Source organism: Corapipo altera, unplaced genomic scaffold, assembly GCF_003945725.1.
Source record: "Corapipo altera isolate COAL_440 unplaced genomic scaffold, ASM394572v1 61411, whole genome shotgun sequence".
NCBI lineage: Eukaryota > Metazoa > Chordata > Aves > Passeriformes > Pipridae > Corapipo > Corapipo altera.
The window spans coordinates 12448636-12469890 of record NW_020884875.1 but is presented as its reverse complement, the minus strand read 5'-3'; the positions used below and the strand labels follow the sequence as shown (position 1 = coordinate 12469890).

At 38.8% G+C, this 21255-nt stretch overlaps 1 protein-coding gene across 4 annotated transcripts; it reads left to right on the top strand.

Moving 5' to 3' along the window:
• Positions 1-1651: 1651 nt before the first annotated feature.
• HMGCR (3-hydroxy-3-methylglutaryl-CoA reductase) lies at positions 1652-20154 on the top strand. 4 transcript variants are annotated; one of them, XM_027635213.1, is made up of 20 exons: positions 1652-1741; positions 4730-4925; positions 5316-5427; positions 5977-6064; positions 6160-6244; positions 7750-7855; positions 9206-9312; positions 9703-9819; positions 10323-10474; positions 11329-11573; positions 11717-11886; positions 12313-12507; positions 13541-13699; positions 13833-13990; positions 15131-15236; positions 16175-16345; positions 17177-17317; positions 17425-17583; positions 17889-18043; positions 18192-20154. In XM_027635213.1, the coding sequence occupies exons 2-20, from the start codon at positions 4761-4763 to the stop codon at positions 18244-18246; spliced, it is 2646 nt and encodes an 881-aa protein (XP_027491014.1). In that variant the 5' UTR covers positions 1652-1741; positions 4730-4760; the 3' UTR covers positions 18247-20154. The 4 variants fall into 4 exon arrangements, with proteins under 4 accessions (XP_027491014.1, XP_027491017.1, XP_027491016.1 ...); XM_027635215.1 differs by lacking the exon at positions 1652-1741 and adding an exon at positions 1747-1774; XM_027635214.1 differs by lacking the exon at positions 1652-1741 and adding an exon at positions 2006-2106.
• The last annotated feature ends 1101 nt before the right edge of the window (positions 20155-21255 follow it).

The window sequence follows — 21255 nt, the reverse complement described above, 5'->3', positions numbered from 1 at the left end:
CCTTTCTAAACTAGGCCTTGTATCTGTGTTTGGAGTCCCTACATTGGCAACACTTCCCTGGCCATGGTTAAGTAGCTATCTTCACATGCTGTCCTGAGCACAATGTCCATGGGCTCATCAGTGGGAACATGTTTGAGATAACCAAATTATTAGTTGACAATACTTTGACAGTATTTGCAGTAGCACTCTTCAGTGATTGTCTGTGAATCACAACATTTTCCTGAGGCAGAGCTGTTCTGGCTCTGCTTTACCTGCCATCTGCTTGGCAGGGGCAATGAGGCAGTCTGCTCCCATGGCCTCTGTCAGCACAAGGCTGGGCTGCAGGCAGGCCACCACAAAGAGCTACAGATGTGAGAACTTAATGACAGCATGTGTGGTGTCACACAGACTGCAAACCCCAAATCACTGCAGTGACTCCTGCTGCCAGTGAACTTGATGATAAAATTAGCATTTTTAGTACTCTCCAAATAGTGTTCATGGAAAATGTGGAAAACAGAGCTAAGATACTAAGGGTCATCTTAAATTATATATCATTTGCACATAATTTTTGAATCTGTGTACAAATTGTTATTATCTTTGGCTTAGTCATATCCGTATGCAATTATAGCAATTGCTGTGCATGTTATCAAGTGAGTCCAGAAATCTCACTGATAATGGCATGAATGATTTCATTACAGATAACTACTCTGGGTGGAGTTCTTAGGAAACCTTTTCATAAGCACTTCGTTTTTTGAGGATCACGTTGATGCTTCACAGCACAGCACCATGCGGAGCTAGTAAATATATTTCCAAATGAGGTGCCACACGTAAGAAGCAGCTTCAGGAAAGCCAGAATGTGGATCATCTGCTTCAAAACCTCTTGGTTTGTATTTGAACGTGTTAGCCGGCAAGCTCAGACCCAGAAACACGTAACGGCAGTGCCAGCCTGGAGCGCTGTCTTGCAGCGCCTGGAGCGCTGTCTTGCAGCGATCGTAGTGTCACACCCGACTCGGTGCCCAAAAAGAATCACAGAATTGTTAGGGCTAGAAGGGACCTCTGGAGACGATCTAGTCCAACCCCCTTGCCATTGCAGGGTCACGTAGAGCAGGTTACATAAGCATGCATCCAGGTGGGTCTTTGAGAGCCTCCCAATACTTCATGAACCAAAAAACTGCACTTCCTCTCTGGCCAAAAGACACAAATACAAATATATTGCCTTTTTTTCTCTCTCTTTTTTTTTTTCTTTCTCTCTTTCCACAAGCAGGAGCTGCGCATTTCTGCGCGGACTCTTAGTGCCTCGGCCCAGCGCGGTGCCCCGGGCGGTACCAGCGGCGCGGGGGTGTTCGGGCAGCACCGCGGTCCCAGAGCACGGCGAGGCACGGCACGGGCCCGAGAACGCCGACACCGCTCCACTGGCCATGCAAATGAGTCGCTACGGCCGTCCAATTAGAGGGCGCGGAGTGGGGAGCGCGGCGGCCCATTGGTGGGCGGGCCATGGCGCGATGGCGTGTTCGCCGCTCCTGATGGCGCGTGGAGCCGCGCGCCGCTGGCCAGGCCGTTGCCGCGGCGACGCGGCGGGTGACGCGAGGCGGGCGGGGCGGGGCGCGCGCTCGCGATTGGCCGCGCGATCGGGCGATGGCGGAGCCGGCGTGTCCTTGCGCGGCGGGGCGGGGCGGCGGGGCCGGGAGGGAGCAGCGGGCGGGACGCAGTGAGCTGCCACTGCGGCTGGGGCGCGGCGGTGAGCGGGGACCGCGGCACGGTGGTGAGCGGGGGTCGGCGGGGCCGCGAGCGCGGGGTCGGCACACGGGCGCGCCGTGCCGGCGGGCGGGCGGGCGGGCTGCGGTTGCGGGCCGAGAGCGGCCGGGTGGCGGCGGCTCGGGGCAGGGAGGGCACCGTCGCCATCTCCGCCCGTCGGTAGCGGCCGCCGCCCCGCTTCGCCGCCGCCCTGGGCGCTGTGCTGGGGTCTCGGGGCCGCCTTGGCGTCCGCGGGCTGCGGAGCTGAGCCCCTCCAACTCTCGCTCGGTAGCTGCAGCTCTGGGCCTCTGAGGGGCTGCCTTTCCCCGCTGGGAACGCCGAAAGCGGTCCCGGGCAGCGGTGCAGGGTCTGTGCCCTGTGTCTGCGGTTCAGATGAGCTCCGCACAAATTCTCGTTCGGCTGCTTTTGCCGCTGGGTTCCCGTAGCTGTTGCTGAGTCAGCCCGCAGCAGACGGGAAATTTGTGCTGATCTCATTGATGGTGTTGCAGAGGACTGCTCTGAGCTTAGAGCTGGGTGACAAACCTTGGGTATTTAACACACTAGTCGTACAGTTACGTGATAGGTAATTGCTATGAAGCGTTCCATACGACTGATCTAGTTTGCTTTTTACACTGGTTTGGAGGAGTTGCAGCTGGGTTTTGTTTGTATTTTGTGTTCTGTTTTGATTTCCCAGGTCGAAAACAAAGGCAAGCGGGATTTATAAAGCACCCTTTTTGTACCACCATTTTGAAACTTAGCAGAATTACTTCAGTGTTAACTTTTGGCTTTATATTTAACGTTATGTCTTGCTAATTTCAAGCTGTGAGTCAGTGTAACTGTATAAATATTTCAAACAGAAATATGAGCTCATGTTATGCACTGACTTTTTTTTTTTACACCACTGTAATGCAGAATCAGTGTGTTTAATCATGAATATTTTCAAGAAAAGTCAACTGCATAGCAAAAACCACCATGTGCTTCAGGCAGGTTAAACTAACATGAAAGCTTTAAAGAATACTTTTAGGTTAGGAGTTGGTATCATTCTGTTAACCCCAAGATCAGCCATGAGGCATCCTCTATTTCATAGCAGCAGTTAATAAAAAAACTAAGATATTATGGATAATTATTTTCATAAATTGATTTATGCACTTTTTTCCTCTAATTGATTTATGTGAAGCCATTTTACTGTTTTTGTGTAGAAATGTGACAATTTCTGAAAAAAGATTTTGAAATCTTTCTAGCCCTTCTAGGTTATTTATTTTTTTCATGGCTAGATAATCATTCCAACTCTCAGAATTAGTTGTATTAGCTGTACTACTAGTACGACTCTGTAAAAGTCATGTAGTAACTACTAGTTCTGATTTTCCTGAAACAGTGTGATATTCAAAAGTATTTGTATTTTCAAAGAATGTTGTTTTGCCTTTCCTATGTTTTGTGTTGGTTTGAAATATTCAGCACTGAGATATTTCTCTGGTAATGTTTTTCTAATTAAAAAATACCTTCCATTCTGTTGAGGAAAAATGATACCACTTTGGTACAGCTTGGTGGCAACATAAATTTACAAAACAGAATGTAGGTTATACTATAGAGAGAAAAAGAAGGGTTAACTACTTTATAAAGGAGATGTCTGCTTTTGGTTTTTAATTTTATTCTTAAAAAGCTTTCTGTCAGGAAATGAAATAATTTGTTCATAAAGAAGGCAGCCCTCTCAATCGTTTTCTGCACTTGGTTCCATGAAGCACAAACGTCTGTCCACACCTTCCCCATGGAAGGATAAAGAGAAATAGATCAGTCCTGTTGGTGCTCATGTGATTGAGATCAGCGCTGGTAGGAAACCAAGATGATTCTGGTATCTTCAGGAACACTTCATCAGATAGTTTTGCCTTGTTATTTTCTTCATTGAATGGCAGCTTCATTTTTGATGTCTGAGCAAAATAAATAATACCAGAAGCCCAATGGATGTATTGTTACTTTTAAAGCAATGCAAAGGGATTTTTTTTAATCCACTTTGAAGTGGCAGTGTGTACAGCTCTCAGTCTTCTATGGAAATCTTTACAGTGCGAAGTTGGTACATGTAAATACTGAATTATAGATTGTCTCTGTTAACCAGGCTACTATTAAGCATTTTTTTAACTTCATAATGCTGTTTTGTAAGGTGTTGTTTTTGTGTTGTAATGAGAAAAGGAAACTCCAGCTATTAATGCATTAAGAGAGAATGTTACTACATTTTGTTTCCTTGATAAACTTATGTAAAGGTACAACACACAGCAAATAGACTAGGATGGGGTCTGAAGGATGTGAAGAATGTCCATGTTTTTAGTTCTGTGAAAGACAGATGTGAGAATTTTTGGCAAATGTTTGTTATTTGTTGGAAGCAAAGGGATGATGATATGTACCAATAACCTGGGAATTAGTTATGGGTAGAAGATAACTGTCACAGAATACTTTATGTGAGGACTTGCATGCTTGAGATGAAGAAGGAGCACTTTTTTGAATGTAATTAATTTGTGTCACAGAATAATATTGATCAGAAAGTAGAGAAAATGCAGCCATAGAGATAACATTGCAGTTCTTGCTGTTGAGCATTACCAGTAATGGTTAATTGGTAATTTTTATGGTTCAGCAATACTTTTGATAGGAAGAATGAATACAAAGAAGCAACAGAATTTGGTGAGTGCTTATACAGATGATAAAACCAAGAAGTTAAGTGAAAGGTGTGTCAGAATTTTGTGATACTGAGAGATGTGAGAGTAGTGAGGACTTACCAGCAAGACCTTGAAGAAACAGGGCAGATTTGTATTAAAAACAGGTTGAGAAGGCAGGAGCAGATTGTATTATATTTTGGAATCTTAGAAATAGATGTGTTTTACATGGAAGGTTGAAAGGTGAAGATTACTTTCCTCACTCGTCTGTTTTGCTTTTTTTTCCCTGGAAGATGACTTGCAGGAATGTGTAGATTTCTGTCTTTTCACTCAATGTCAGACTTGCTAACATACAAAATATTCCTTTGTTACAGGATTGCTAAGTATAGAGGAACAGTCTTGAAAATGTTGTCCAGGCTATTTCGAATGCATGGCCTTTTTGTAGCCTCTCATCCATGGGAAGTCATTGTGGGAACAGTGACTCTTACCATCTGTATGATGTCTATGAAGATGTTCACTGGGAACGATAAGATCTGTGGCTGGAATTATGAGTGCCCCAAACTTGAAGAAGTAAGTATTTGAATTAATTTTATTGTACTTGGTGTTAATCAGTAGATCCAGGGTTTTCTGTAGAATAAGATGAGTGTGTGATGTATTAGGAGTAAATTATCTATGCAGAAACTTCTTTATTGCCTTATTTTTTAATTGTGGATATTAAAGTGGTATGCAAACAGTGATGCAGTAAAGACGTGTTTCGTTAAACCTAACATCCATCTGCACAGTGTCTAGTGAACAAGGATTTTCATATTTTAGTTTTTTAAGGCAAGACTATCAGTGATACTTCTGTTATTCTGAAGCTTCATTTTTAGTGCAGCTTCACAATGGAATCTTTTATTACTGAAACTTAAAAAGTTACTTCTTGCTGTAAAAGCTAACTAAATTTCTTTGTATTTCAAACAGGATGTTCTGAGCAGTGACATCATCATCCTGACAATCACACGCTGTATAGCAATCCTTTATATCTATTTCCAGTTTCAGAACCTAAGGCAGCTTGGATCAAAATACATTTTAGGTACTGTGTCTGACTTCTATATTTGCTGTATGCATTTTAATTGTTGGTGGGGTTTTTTTACATAAATTGGTAACAAATATTAACACTTTAATCCTTATGTTCAAGAAAGCATTATTTTAATTGTTTGTTACATAGCAGAAGACATGTTTTACGTTTATCAAAGTGCTTTTTTTTAAATGAAAGGTTGTAAGATTATATAAACACTGGAAATTTAATTCTTAAAATAACTGTTGTGTGAATCACTTAAAGTTATAGAGCTGTTTAAGCCAATTTTAATTTTGCTTGAAATAAATTGAGAAGATTTATGGCTTTTATTTCTGAGTCTTTGAATGCAGTACAAATTTGAGTTTTAAATATCTATGAAAACAAGATGTGCTTCAGTTTGTATTTTGACTGCTGTTAATACACTCTGAGAGACAAGAATTCTCATGCATTTGTTATTATTGATCTAAAGATGTGGTTTTTCTTTTTTTCCCTTTTTTTTCCCTCCTCCTCTCTCTCTCTCTCTCTCTGTACACCAAAAATTTCCTGTTCTCTTGTTTTTTAAAGGTATCGCTGGCCTCTTTACAATCTTCTCAAGTTTTGTTTTTAGTACAGTGGTAATTCACTTCTTGGATAAAGAATTGACAGGTTTAAAGTAAGTAATGAATTATTATTATTGATTTCTTGCTTGCTATTTTTTCCTGTACAATAAACCTTGAAGTTTAACATATGCCTCTTTTTTTTTTTCAGTGAAGCTTTACCATTCTTCCTGCTCCTGATTGATTTGTCAAGAGCAAGTGCATTAGCCAAATTTGCTCTCAGTTCCAACTCACAGGTCAGGGGGGTTCTTCTTGAGGGCTTTGTTTGTTGGTTGGTGTTTTACTTTGTTGGGGCTTTTTTTGTTTTGCGATGGAGATTTTAAGTTTAATTTTCTAAACTGAACATTATCCCATGGCTGGGGGTTAGAACTAGATGATCTTGAGGGTCCCTTCCAAGCCAAACCATTTCATAATTATATATGAATAATCCAGGTGGAGAGACATATAGGTGAATACTGTCTTGGTGATATATAAAATGTCAAAAGGATCAGATTTTATCCAGATTCTGTGTTCTCTTGTCTTCCAACCAGATCAGTGTTCAAGTGAGTAGTAACGCTGTTTAAATTAGTGTGCACAGTCACATGCACTAAGTTAAAAGTATGAGTGTGACTTTATAAAATCAGAACTTGAAACCTGCAGTGCTTATAGCTCTTCTAAGGAGGCTAATGTTCCTAGGCCAAAGTTTTCCCTAAAACAGTTACTGATATAAAAAAGTTAATTTTTAGGGCTCAGGAACAGTAGATAAAGAGACATCTAATTTTACAGTGCTTCTACTGGAAAAAGCATATTTCTAGACCAAATATTAGCAGATGGAGCATATGTGCAGACAGGAATAGTCATGTTCTAGTGCATTTAATGCAGCACAATAGGAGGGATTGACAGGACACTTTGCTCGTCATACCTAGTAATGTTTTTTTGCTAATACTCTTAAGTTCTGAAGTATATTTCTTGCAACTAATTTATGCTAACAAAATACTGTATGTGGTCTTTGAGCATACTAATTGTGACAAAATATTGTCTATTATATTTTAATGTCGTGTATATTATGCTGCACATTTTCTATATATGTAATATTGTTATAGCGTGTTCTGTATTATTTGATTATAATTGCAAGTACAGAACTTTTTACTGATTTTCAAGAAAATATTTCACAAATATGTTTTTCCTACAGTTTTCTCCCCTTCTCACCCCAAAAACAACACCACTGGAAAAACAGCAGCAAACTCTAGAGTTTGCCATGCCTGCCTGCTGGAGGAAATCCCTTTCCCCCCGGCAAAGTTTTAGTGGTTTTTGTGTGCTCTTTTCTATCAACTGAGTCTAGAGAGTTAAATAATAAAATAATAAAGTAATAGTAGTTAGGGTACAGATATGTGGTTGCAAGAAATTTTTAAATGCCTTGACACAAGTGGCTTCTTCGTGTCTTAAAACGTAGAAATCTTGTTCTGAATTTAGTGTAGAGTCTCTGCCTCATCAGTATTCTAAGCTCCTATAACACTGATGGACAAAGGTAGACAAATTAATTAAAATTCGATAACCTTCTGTGACTAAAAACTGTCGAAGTATGTTAAATTAGAAGAAATAGAATACATTTTCTATATGCTTTCTCATAGGAGTTCATTTTTCAATATATGTTTTACAAGACTTTATCACCATAATACTACTCAGTTTACTAATCACTTTATGTCATAAACTTAATTTGCTTTTTGTTTTCATGTTAATGGACAGAAATTTTTCTTTCTAGGATGAAGTAAGAGAAAATATTTCACGGGGGATGGCAATTTTAGGCCCTACATTTACACTGGATGCACTTGTGGAGTGTCTTGTAATCGGTGTTGGTACCATGTCAGGTGAGCCATATAGTCTAAAAGTTCAAATATTTTCAGTTAAAAAAGACTATTTGAGAGACGTTGAGATATTGAGAGTTTTACATCATAGATGTTACCCATGAGAGTGGAGTGACCTAATCTCCTTATTTACATTCCGAATTAGCCTGTTTTACTAGTTTCTTGCTAGTATGAATAATATGTATGTGTTAAACCAAAGTTTGAAATACAGATAATGGCTTTCCTTGACGATGGTGCAGTAGGAATGGACTTCAGTGCAGCTACTTTCATAAAATTAATATCTTCCTGTTGTTCCCATCACTCCTGTTAACATCTTAGTGTCTCTTCTCTGGGCTGTCCCAGCAGGTCCATGTCCTTGTCATGGTGGGGGCAGCAGAGCTGGGCGCAGCACTCCAGATGGGGTCTTAGGAGACTGGAGTAGAGGGACAGAATCCCTTCCCTCAGCCTCCTGGCTGTGCTGTTTTGATGCAGCCCAGGATATAGTTGGCATACTGGGCAGCACATGCACACTATGATCTTCATCAGTTCTGTGTGCAGTAGCAGTTGGTTTTCTCTTAAAAAGAGAATAGTTAAATGTAGTAAGCAAAGGACTTTCACATGAAAATAACTAAATTCTTTGTAAAATAAATTGAGGTTCCATAGTTAAGACTAAAGTGAGGTTTTGCTTGCATGTTTATTTTTATATGTTGTTTTTGATGTGGCTTGGTTTGGTTTTTTTTCCCACCTGTTTCACATACTTTAAAGATATCTTGCAAAGCACTTGCTCTGCAACTTTTGGATCTTTCACAGTATCGTGTGTTAATAAGTTTTTCTCTTGTTTACATCTTAGGGAAAAAACCCATTTTGATGTTGTGTATAGTTCATTTTATACTGTTAGCTCTTTCATCTTTACTAAGGCAGTTCGGTAATGCATGTGCAGCATGGCTGTCTTTTTCTGGATACCAGACTTATTGAAGAGTAGGCAGCATATATACTGTTTCTTATTGCCTGAACACTTAATTGGCCATCTTTCAGAAAAGATTTAAATACATAATGTTGGCTACTTGTTCTTTGCTTAGGTAAGTAAGGAGTTTCAAGCTTTTAATGTGAAGCTTTAAAATCTTGGTGAAATTTATTTGTATACATTTAGAATGGCATATTAAAATAAAGTTTTCTGTCAATACATAAATATATATTGTGCTTAGAATAAGCCAGTGCACAATAACTAGGGCTAAATATGCTTGTTTTTCATTAATCTAGACAATGCCTTCTGTAATCTGCAATGTCAGTTTAGTGATTTCTTGCTTAGTTCTGCAGCACTTCTTCAATATAGCCCATTGCATATTCAAATGTAAAAAATGTCTTTTTATTTAGGTGTGCGGCAGCTTGAAATTATGTGCTGCTTTGGCTGTATGTCTGTTCTTGCCAACTACTTTGTCTTCATGACCTTCTTTCCAGCTTGTGTGTCCTTGGTATTGGAGGTAAGACCAACTTAAAGACAACATCAAGCTTAGTATTCAGCCCCTTTGCTACTTATAGGCTATATATTTCGTCACAGTTACATGACATGTTTGTCTTCCTTCACTGGTGAACTAGTGACAGTAACTTGTAAATGTCACTGTAAATGAGTCACACTCAATAGTAGGAGTTCTGATCTAAAACAGAGTAAACAAATTACAGTGTAAATTATTGTCTGTTCAGCATTTTTCACTGTTGAAAGTCTTAACATTGTTTGGACAGTAGACTGTAGTCTGACTCTTTTGTTGGTAATTTCTCAACGATCAAATAAAAGTGCAGTGCTGAAGCTTATTTGTTGGTTCTTCTAATACGTACTATACATGACCATTTTTAAATTATGTTATATTTTGCAGCTTTCGAGAGAGAGTCGTGAAGGGCGCCCTATATGGCAGCTCAGCCATTTTGCTCGTGTTCTGGAAGAAGAAGAGAATAAACCAAATCCTGTAACACAGAGGGTCAAAATGATTATGGTTTGTGGCTCTTTTGCACCTGTGGTTATGCAATCAGTGAGGTGTTCTGATGGAATGAATCAAGCTTTTGTTTCTCACAGACTTGTATTCTGCATCTCATTAGTTCAATTTACAGTGGTAGATTTTAATAACTTCTCTTGTATGTAACCCTATCATCTTCCTGCCTATGCCGTTTCTGTGCCAAACACTTGGGGCTTTTTATGTGTACCGTTCCCTCCCTCTTACCCCTCCAGTATCCTCACCTTCCTATGCTTATTTCTTGAGCAAGGGGAAGAATGTGGGTGGGACACATCCAAAGCTACTGTACAACAGTGTTACCGTAGACCAAAAAGGGTGTTAGTGAGAGGTGTTGAAAATCAGCTGTTAGCTTTAGACTTTTGAGGCATGGGGGGAAAAAAAAGCACAAAAAAACCCAAACAAAGAAAGGACAATATTTACTCTTAGTAGGCCAGATACCAAGTTAAAGTTGAAAATTTAATATTTGTTTTTTGTTTTTGATACAGTCGCTGGGTTTGGTTCTTGTTCATGCCCACAGTCGCTGGATAGCGGAACCAGCTGCTCAAAACAGTACTGTAGAAAATTCAGTGGGATTGGATGAGAATGCACCAAAGAGAATTGAACCTAATGTTTCCCTGTGGCAGTTCTACCTTTCTCGGTGGGTGACTTCACAGAGTGTGTTTCCTTGGGTGGGGTGTATCCTCTAATACTGCCAAGCTTATTGTTCTAGAGCACAACACTTAAAAGACTCACAGATCTGACCACTGTAGGACTTCCTGGAACTAGAGATGACATTTCAGAGGAAATACTTCAATAATATGCCATTTGTCCAATCTCTTTGAAGTAGTCAAGAATATGATTGAACCAGCTGTCCTGTATGCATCAAAGTGTTCTCTTTTCCACTAGCCCTGATAGTTTTCAGAGTACACTAGAAAATAAATTTTTTAACTGCACTAGGGTAATTATTTATGCAGAGCTTCTGACCATTCACACTTAAGTGCAAAAAGTGCAAAAGCCATGCCACTGTGGCTTTTCCTTCAGCTCAGCTCAAGTTAGTGGCATGTGTGATTTCATGTTACTTCTGAAAACTCAGAACTCTCTGTTTTAGGTGGGATTTTTTTCCCCTCTTAGCAGTTCATCTTGCGTCACAGTAGTCATTATTGGTAGAGGATGATAAATGAAACTATCCTGTCATTAGGGGATAGGTGTTACATCAATTTGATGTAGCTGTTACTGCATCTTTTACAGTAATTTTCTTACTGGGACTGCTTTTTAGCCAGATTTAGGTTACTCTTTAATGACATCTGAAAATCTTTGTGTTGTTAATAATATGAAGAATTATTTCTCTAGCCTAACCTAGTGTACTTAGATGTCCTGGTAGAAAATATCTTTTGACTGGGATTTCTGTAGCTGTAAATTATGGTGAAATAATTACTCTTTGTATGTCAGAATGCTGTTATAAAACATGAACTGTATATACTGTGTATTTACTTTCTGATTTGTCTCTTTTAGAATGGCCAGTATGGATATTGAGCAAGTAATCACTCTTGGATTAGCCCTTCTCCTTGCCGTCAAATACATTTTCTTTGAGCAAGCAGAGACTGAATCTACCCTCTCACTGAAGAATCCCATAACATCTCCTGTGATGGTCCAGAAAAAGGTCCCTGAGAATTGTTGCAGGAAGCAATCTATACTTCTGAAAAACAATCAGAAATCTAACACAGTGGAAGAAGCTTTCATTCCCAAAGATGCAAATGGTAGGTAATTCTTATAATTTTGAAGTCTGAACCTATTCATAAATATTATGAACAAATAGTGAAATCTGGTGTAACATGTTGTATTTAGTACCAAAACTTAAGTATTTTCTAAACCAGAGTTCCTTTTAATTGTCTTTGTGCAGCTGAAGTCATAAAACCTGTATTAGAGTCATCATCCAAGGCTACATTTGTAGTTGGCAGTTGCAGCCCTGTGGAAACTTCTTCACTTGCTAATGAAAAAGAGGAAGAAATTGAGTTACCTAAAGAGCCACGTTCTATTGAGGAATGTGTTCGTATACTTGGAAATGCACAGGTATGGCAAAATAAATTTCTTCTCTAGAATTCTTAAGAGTTCATTTTGCAGCTTTTACGTGTTCCCACTGGTTGTAGTGTCATTCTCCAGAAAATTACATTACATTAATAACTTGGGAGTGCATGGGAGTCACAACTAAAACAAAACCTTTAGTGCATTATTTCACGTTAAGTCAGTTGAGATGGGAGGGAGGAGGGATTGTCATTCATTGAAGCTTCCTCATGTACATGTGTAGGTGGGTGTCTGATCATAAAAGTTTTTGTTCACATCCTGGCCTACTGTAAAACCTGATGTTGGCAGTTGACTCCTGTAGTTGTATTCAGATAATATCAAAGGAAAGTTGTTACTCTTTTTTGTTTGGAAACATTAAAAAGGATTTTCACCAAGAGAATCTATATTTTCTCTCTCCTTCTTTTATATTTCCAGGAAGGAGCAAAATTTCTAACCGATGCTGAGGTTATCAGCTTAGTTAATGCTAAGCATATTCCTGCATACAAACTGGAAACTCTGATGGAAACTCAGGAGCGAGGTGTGTCCATTCGCAGACAGATGTTATCCAAGAAACTCCCTGAACCTTCGTCTTTGCAATATCTTCCTTATAGGAATTATAATTATTCTTTGGTAAGTAAAAGGTAGACAAGCAAAACTCATTGTAAAACTATTTTCCAAACACATGAACAAGTCCGGAGGAAAGCCACCAAGTTGATCAGCGAGCTGGAACACCTCTTCTGAGAGGACAGGCTGAGAGAGTTGGGGTTGTTGATCCTGAAAAAGAGAAGGCTTTAGGATGACCTTATAACGCCTCCCAGTATGAAGGGGGCCTACCTACAAGATAGCTGGAGAGGGACTTTTCACAAGAGCATGTAGTGACAGGACAAGGGACCTTAAGCTGAAGGAGGGTATAGGGTATTAGAAAGAAATTCTTTATTGTGAGAGTGCTAGACACTGGACTAGGTTGCCCAGAGAGGTTGTGGACTCCCCATCCCTGGAGGTGTTCAAGACCAGGTTGGGTGGGGCTCTGAGTAACCTAGTCTAGTGGAAGGTGTCCCAGGAGGGGTTAGAGCTGGATGGTCTTTGTGGTCCCTTCCAATTCAAACCATAGTCTGCGATTCTGTGAAATAAATACGCAGTGATGCACGTGAATTAACAATGACCTTGGTCAAAACTGATGTAGAAGGAAAAATAAAAGGCAAACATAAACTTACTTTTGTTGCTCTTGATGTTTCTAGGTGGGCGAGGGCAAGTTTTGCAGGTTATCCAAAAAAAATTTCCTATCGAAGTATGCAGCTGCTTTATCTCAGAAATGCAGAATTCTACTAATACTGAGCTACAATTCAGCTGAATAATACTACTTTGAGCTCAAGTTAAAACTGAAGAATATTTAAAATTAATTTAACAATACAAGGGTTTTTTTAATAACATTTAAGACTCTATAAAATTCTGTACATCTACCTACACTTGAATAGTATTAGCTGTTGACAGCTGTAGCTGTTAAGTTCTTGAGGTGGGAATTAGTTACTTTATGGGTAGGTTTGTGGTTTTTTTACTAAGATGCGTTGTTGTAGTCAGGTACATATGTCAGGCATAGTATGTGGCATGCTGTACTGTACCACTGCAGTGTAACCTTAATGATTGTTTTGTGTGGTTTTTTAAGGTTATGGGAGCTTGCTGTGAAAACGTGATTGGATATATGCCTATTCCTGTAGGTGTAGCAGGACCACTGTTTTTGGATAACAAAGAGTTTCAGGTGCCAATGGCAACAACAGAAGGATGTCTTGTAGCAAGCACAAACAGAGGATGTAGAGCAATATGTGTAAGTATTGTTTGACTAGAAAAACTTCCTATGTTATGAAATGTTCTTGGGGTTATATAACCCATGTTTTTGACTTCCTAAAACACAAAATTTCAGTAATCCTACTGTGTTGCCCTTCTGCTTTGGTTTTTAGCTTGGTGGAGGAGCAAGTAGCCGCATTCTTGCAGATGGGATGACTCGAGGACCTGTTGTAAGGCTGCCCACTGCCTGCGAGGCTGCAGAGGTGAAGGTTTGGCTTGAGAGTCCTGAAGGCTTTAAAATAATGAAGGAAGCTTTTGACAGCACAAGTAGGTTAGTACAATGGCTATTCCAGCTTCATTGCCCAACATAAGACTTCTGTGAATGGTAGAAAACTCCTAATCAGTTTTTTTTTTCTGAGTTCTGCAATACAGGAAATTACATCTTCATTTTTACTATCCTGTGTAGTATGTATCTAAGAGAACAAAAGTCACTCTGCCTACATACCAAAGTTGCAATCAATAAACATCATTCAATGATAATGGTGAACACCTATATTTTAGCAAAAAATGCATTCACACTTGTGTAACACTTAGTAGAATATTAATTTGTCTAATCATTTAAAAAAACTTTGCATAAGCTTGTTTTGATATTTAGTAGTTACTTTGCAAAAAAACCCTCAAAGTTTGGTATTTAGCCTTTCAGATGATATTACTAATATCGATAACTAATCTATGAGGTTCCAGAGAATACAGGAAAAACTAATGCTAGAAATGAAATGCTAAAAAATGTAAACCAGTACTAAGAATAAGTCTGTTTTAAGCCCTGGAGTTTTTTCTAAGGCTTATGATTACCTGCTTGCTTTAGGAAGATTCAGAGAGAGATTTCCTTACCTGTTTTGTTTCTTGAAAGTGTCAGGCAAGTATATGACAGGCCTGACACTGTATTTCGGCCAGAACGAACTCATGCTGCTTTTTAAATGCAGTATTTCCTGGGTTTTGTGTGACTTTTAGGGCTTACTCTGTTGAAGATAAGTATGCCTTTTGCCTTGCAGTAAAACTGACAGCAGAATTTCTGAAGGCCTCGTTGTTAGTTTATAACTGGTAGACAGATGTTTTAAGGAGTACAAATGAATTGGATTGGTCAACACCTCAGATTACTTCATTTCATGAAGTCCAGTGTTAGAAAACATAAAAAGGCAGAGAACACTTTTACAGTGAATGTTTTTATAGTATTTACCTGAGAAAACACCATCACTGGAGGTGTTAAAGAAGCAACTGGATGTGGCACTTGGTCCTGTGGGTTGAGTTGACAAGGTAGTGCTCTGTCAGAGCCTGGACTTGTTGACCTTAAAGGTCTTTTCCAACATCAATAATTCAGTGATTCTGTATTGCAATGATTTACTGTCATTTTGCCACTTAAAACTTATCTTTTTCCTTGAGGATTATAGGTAATAGTTAAATTTTCTTGCAGGTTTGCCCGCCTGCAAAAACTTCTCATCAGTTTGGCTGGTCGTAACCTTTATATCCGCTTTCAGTCTGGAACAGGGGATGCAATGGGAATGAATATGATTTCAAAAGTAAGGACCAATTCTCTTAAGTATTTTTAATAAATGTGTATTTCTTTTAAAAGTAAAGATAGCCTATTAATCTGTGACTGATTTCTGAAAGACAGACAAGACATAATGCTGTTTGCAGTCCTGTGAAATAATGACAGTGTTTGTCAAGTGTAAACAAGAATAGGATGAAAATGATGAAAGAAAAAAGTAACTTTGTGTCTAAATTTTTTTTTTCAATTATGTAAAGGAAGTATTTTTGATATAGGGAAGTTAAGTTGGTTTCTCTGTTGCTTTGAGCCAAAGATTTTATCTAGCAGTAATTCGTCTGTTACTGTGTTTATCACTTCATTCTAAGTACAGGATTTAGGAGTGTGGTGAATAGCGGCAGAGGGATGTTCTCTAGTTTTGTTTGGTTGGAGTTTTTTTATGCAAACATGGAAAAACATGGTCCATGGATCGTTGGGATGCCTAGAGCTGTTTGAAATTAATAGTCTTAGACTTACATTTTATATGGAATAGCAATCATAATCATTACTAAAGTGGATCTGGTCGTAAACAAGTCCTAATGTAGCAGATTTCCCACTGATTACCCATAGGGAAGCTCTTTCCACTATCCAAAGTTAATTAATTTCATGCCTGTAGTGTTTCACTGGGTTCATGTTGTATCTTCAGTATGGTACCATATGCCCATGCACCTAGAATATATCCAGGGAGTCCATATATATTGGGAAGAACCAGTTATTCCCCATATAATTCCCAAAGTTGTTAAAGAAAAGTCAAAATAGTTTGGATTTTTTTCTGTCCTATTTAATATTTCTTTGTGAAATTATGTTCTTTTTTTCCACTGTAACTGATTATCTGATTAGACTTAATCTAATCTTACTGTTCCACTGTCCCTGGTAGCTTATTTTGCAACCATAACGATAAACCTAGCCTACTACCTGTTTTGCTCCTAACAGGGTACTGAAAAAGCACTGGCAAGGCTGAATGAAGAATTTCCTGACCTTCAGGTTATAGCTATTAGTGGTAACTATTGTACAGACAAAAAACCGGCTGCTATAAACTGGATAGAAGGAAGAGGGAAGTCTGTTGTCTGTGAAGCAGTCATTCCAGCCAAGGTTGTTAGAGAAGTAAGTGTCTGCTCTCTCGTTTATAAAAATACATACATTTTGCAAAACTGCAAAACTTTTGTAATGGGCCTGGATAGTTTTAGGTAAATTTGGGAAGTTTTTCCTCGACCCCCAGACCTGTACATCATTACATTTACTGACATTGAACTCCAGTATGTAAGTGTTGGGTTTTTTTGTCAGTGTTGCAGACTTAGTGCAGGTCTGTGTTACCACTGTTATACAGGAATATCTTAAATTTTGCTCACAACACTCTCTCTTTTGACTGTCTTTGGTCACTTTTGTATTAAATTCAGTGTAAATCTCTTACTTTAAGGTTTCAGAATACAATCAGTATAGTGTAAATGTGCCACTTAATTTTATATTACTGTGCATAATGTTTATTTGCCCATGTATCATGGTGTTTTCTGTTGAAACTCTTGAGTTTGGCTCCATAGTCTTAACGCAAAGCAAAATTGGGAAGAGCTGAGAGTCTGGAGCAACTTGACAGGAATGTTGCTATTGTGTCATGGTGAATTAATGGGATATTTCTGCCAAGTTCATTTTGTTTGTTTTATTCTGAATATAAATGAGAATTTGAAATAGAGTAGATAGCTATGAGCTTTTCTCAAAGGCCTATGCAAGTCCAAACCCTTAGCACTGACTTTTCCATTGTTACTGGAACATCCTGCATTTGAAAGTCTCCTTTGGAACAAAAATAAAAGGTAGGATAATGATTGAGTCAGATTCCATATAGAAGCAAACAAGGGGTGAGGGCTTATTAACCATAAATAGAGTATTTCTACTCCTGCTTAAGGAATGGGGTAGTCAAAATGTATCTATCTCTTTGTCTAGGTATTGAAAACAACTACAGAAGCTCTAGTTGAAGTCAATATAAACAAAAATCTGGTGGGGTCTGCGATGGCTGGAAGCATAGGTGGCTACAATGCACATGCAGCAAACATTGTGACAGCCATCTACATTGCCTGTGGTCAGGTAGGTTTGTTTTACACCAGCTCAGATTTTCCTTAGTTCAGTAATTCTCAATCAAACACTTACTCGAGCATCTCGAATTTGTTTTGTTTCTCCTTCCTGATCCAAAGGATGCTGCACAGAATGTGGGCAGCTCTAACTGCATCACTCTGATGGAGCGCACTGGTTCCACCAACGAAGACCTGTACATCAGCTGCACGATGCCTTCCATAGAAATAGGGACTGTTGGCGGAGGCACCAACTTGCTCCCACAGCAGGCCTGTTTGCAGGTAAAATTCAGAAAGCTCAAATCAACATAGCTTCTTCAGTTAAAGCTCACTTTCATGTGGTGTCCAATAGCTTCTTCAATTAAAGCTCACTTTCATGTGGTGTCCAAGTAATGTTGCAGGAATGGGGCCCCTTGATACTTGCTGTATTTTCTATGAAAATTTCAGAATAGTCTAATGAATTGTTTTCATATAGCCAGTTCTAAAGCTTAGACATAACATCAGAGGGACTTAAAGCTAGTAATTTGGAAGCTCATACTAAATTTAGCATAAATTGACAGCATAATATTGCCTGCATTTCTCCGCAGATGTTAGGGGTTCAAGGTGCCAGCCAAGATAACCCTGGTGAAAATGCCCGTCAGCTTGCTAAAATTGTCTGTGCTACAGTGATGGCAGGGGAATTATCACTAATGGCAGCTCTGGCAGCTGGGCATCTAGTCAAAAGCCACATGATCCACAACAGGTAAAAAATAGAAAAATTCTTGAATTTTGTGCTGTTTTTCCCTTCTCATAAGTACATGAGATTCAGTGATGATTACGTGAATAACTGCAACACATAAGAGCAATGTAACATTTTAACTATCTAATTAGTTATCTTACTGTTTTATTAGGTCAAAAATAAATCTACAGGATCTTAAAGGAACCTGCACTAAGAAGGCTGCTTGAATACTTTAAAATGGCTTTGAAATGAAGAATTTTTCTAGTAACTGACAAGGAGCACAGGGGAAAAAAAAAAAACAAACCAAAATCTGTGAAGTTTAGAATGAAGATTGCCTTCAACTCAATAATGTCTGTGTAAGATAAACTAAGAGATCATCAGACTTACGTGAGACTGTTTACACCTTTGACCTTCTTCAGTGGCTAGTGATGACTTCATGAGTGAAATTCTGTCACATGTCTTGAACATGGCTTTGGAATTCTCAATCTTACACATCATTTTTTAAAGGGTCAGTCTTAGGTTTTTACAGGTTGAGATTATTTTGCTTACCAAGGTCCTGGTACTTATTAAGCTGCAAAGTGATGTTATGTACTTTGGGTGTTTAAAACAACAAAACAAAAAAAGTTGGTGTAAACTTGGCTTTAATGCACAGGCCCTTGCCATTTTATTTTCTGGTTAGACAAGCATGTTTTTTTAAGTGATGGCAAACCTCATCACTTTTTATGAACTCCTAGTTTTAGTTTTGTTCACATGTAAACCAGGTTTTAGGCTATCAGTTTAATTGAATGATACTAGTTTTATAGAAATCTGTCTATATATATAGTACTTAATTTGCTGCTGCTTCAGCTAAGCAGTGTTCAATATTTTAACTCCACAATTTAGGTTATTCCTTTCTGTAAAACTTGTGATCTGTAAAGTTCTGAACTGTTAAATATAATTTGTACTGAAGTAGGAAAAAACAGTGTCTTAACTGTTTTGTTGCTTTGTTCAGGTAGAAAAATGAAACTGGTAACTCAAAAACCTGTCAGACAAGACAGGCACTTAATTAAATGCTGTTTCTCAAACTTTGTTTGATAGGAGTGCATTCAAACGCGTCAAAACCAGATGTTTACACTTAGTTTAGAAGTCTCTTTAGGAATATACAAACACATTGTGTACCTGATGTTGGGGATTTTTTTTATACAGTGTCACCTATTTTCCAGGAATAGGTGTGTATCCACTGTTTAAGCTGAAGTAAAATGAAGCCAGAAAAGCACACTGTTCTTAAAAAAAAAAAGTAGTTTTTTTTTTTTAATTATTATGTTTCAATTCCCTTTTAAACTTTATTTTTAAGGGGGGAGTATTTATTTTAAGAGGAAACCTTACCCTTTTTTCAATGAAAATTACTAATTAAGGAAATTCAGTGAAATGACATGTTAATGTAACAAGCAGGTTTTTTAATAAAATACTGTACTTGGACCAGTGAAGCAGTCTCAGGTGTTCTTACTGTAATAAAGAAAATCCAGGTTTATTCTGGTTTGATTCATCTTTGGGAATATTCCTAAATGCATTGCCCTGCCTAGTTAATCACAGAAGGAAAATTATTGATATGCTTGATTATTTTTTTTTTTAATTTTTTTGTTTGTTTGTTTGGGCTTTTTTTTTTTAAGTTTTTGTGGAGTGAATCAGTAGACTGGACTGGGTTTCCTGCAGCATCATTCCTAAAGGGGTGACTAGCAGAGGTGCTCTTCTAATGTGCAAATTTGATGTAAATCATGGGTTGCTTTGTCAAATCAACACATTAATATCCATTGTAATGAGCTCATATAGCTGATGTGCAGGCATGAAGCCATACTACATGCTAGATATGTTATGATGGCATGTAAATATTAAATACCATGAATGTTTATCTTCCTGCATTTTGTTGCTAATAGCTACTATTTTTATTTAAGGAAAGCTGGAAATATTTTGGTTTTTTGTTCATTCAGTGATCTTATTTAAAGTAACACTGTTCTGGCAATAAATGGTGGTTCAGTGTTCATTTTGGTGGATTTAACTGACGTTCTGTCTTGCAGAATTAACTTTTTGTATTATTACTAAATTGTGTACATTTTGGTACAGAACTACTTTTTCAGTGTCAGTAAAACCATGGAAAAGACATCTGCTTACTTGTGATATTTTAAGCTTACTTCACAACTTAGTGACATACAAACTAAATTAAGAAGGTTAAGGAAGATATGATTGGTGTACAGTGCTAAACACAGCAGGGCCGTGACATGTTCTCATGTATTCTCCTCAAAGCTGAATGAGGCAGTTTGTCCAAGGGGAGAGCTAACTCACTGCAGCATTAGAGATGCCTCCTGCTGGAGCCTACTTCCTCCCTCTTTTCCTCACCTGCAGTGCAGCTCCCATCCTTGATCTCAGTCATATCCAGCAGTCTCTAATCAGATGTGCTTTTTCAGTCTCTGCAGCCATATGGGTTTTGTACCAGAGGCATCTGGTACAAAATGACCATTTCAAACATGTCATTAAGTTCAGGGAACTGAATGAGTCTCATTCCCCTGCCTACACCATAGTAGTGTGTTTCAACATCACTGCAAATTTGTGTGCAATTTCAGTATAAGAAACCGTCTTACACTGTTTGTTTTGTGTCCTTGGCAAAACCAAACCACCTGTCTGGAATCAAATTTCTGGAGTTGCTGTGACTTAAATCCTGTACTATTACAATTGATATAGTCTCCCAAATATTTTAAAACCCTAGGAAAAAAACCAGTAAAAATAGTGTGTTTGGTAACGCTTTGCTTCTCTGTTTGCCTAGATTACCTCCTCTCTCCTTTGTGTTCTGAATCTATTGATATTTGCATTCCCCTGTAACACACCAGTCCTTTCCTGCTGCCTGGTGTGGAAATTTTGGAGCTGTGAGGCTGCAAGCACTGCAGCCCCAGCTGTTTCTAACCACATACTTGTTGCCCACTTTGATTTCCCTCAGCTGGTGTAAGACCTCACCAGTGAACAGCGCGTTACTGAATCTTTGTGCCAGAAGAAGTGGCTCCTGTGCCTGTGGCATGGGGATGCACACCAACATTGCTGCATTCCGAGCACAGCTGTGATTCCAGGAGATGGGATGGGGCCCTGCAGCACAGGCCCTAGCACAGGTGTTCCTGGCAGGCACTCTAGTTCCCAGAAAAGAGCATGGCTGGGAGACCACTTGCTTTCTCATAGGAGCATGCAAGCACATCTGGGCTCTGGGTGTGTCC

What these genes read in the sequence shown, in the direction of transcription:
- HMGCR (XM_027635213.1), top strand. Translation starts at nt 4,761, where the DNA reads ATGTTGTCCAGGCTATTTCGAATGCATGGCCTTTTTGTAGCCTCTCAT. An exon ending in GAGGATGTAGAGCAATATGT is followed by an intron (nt 13,700 to 13,832) that starts GTAAGTATTGTT and finishes TTTGGTTTTTAG; the next exon opens with CTTGGTGGAGGAGCAAGTAG. An exon ending in GAATGAATATGATTTCAAAA is followed by an intron (nt 15,237 to 16,174) that starts GTAAGGACCAAT and finishes TGCTCCTAACAG; the next exon opens with GGTACTGAAAAAGCACTGGC.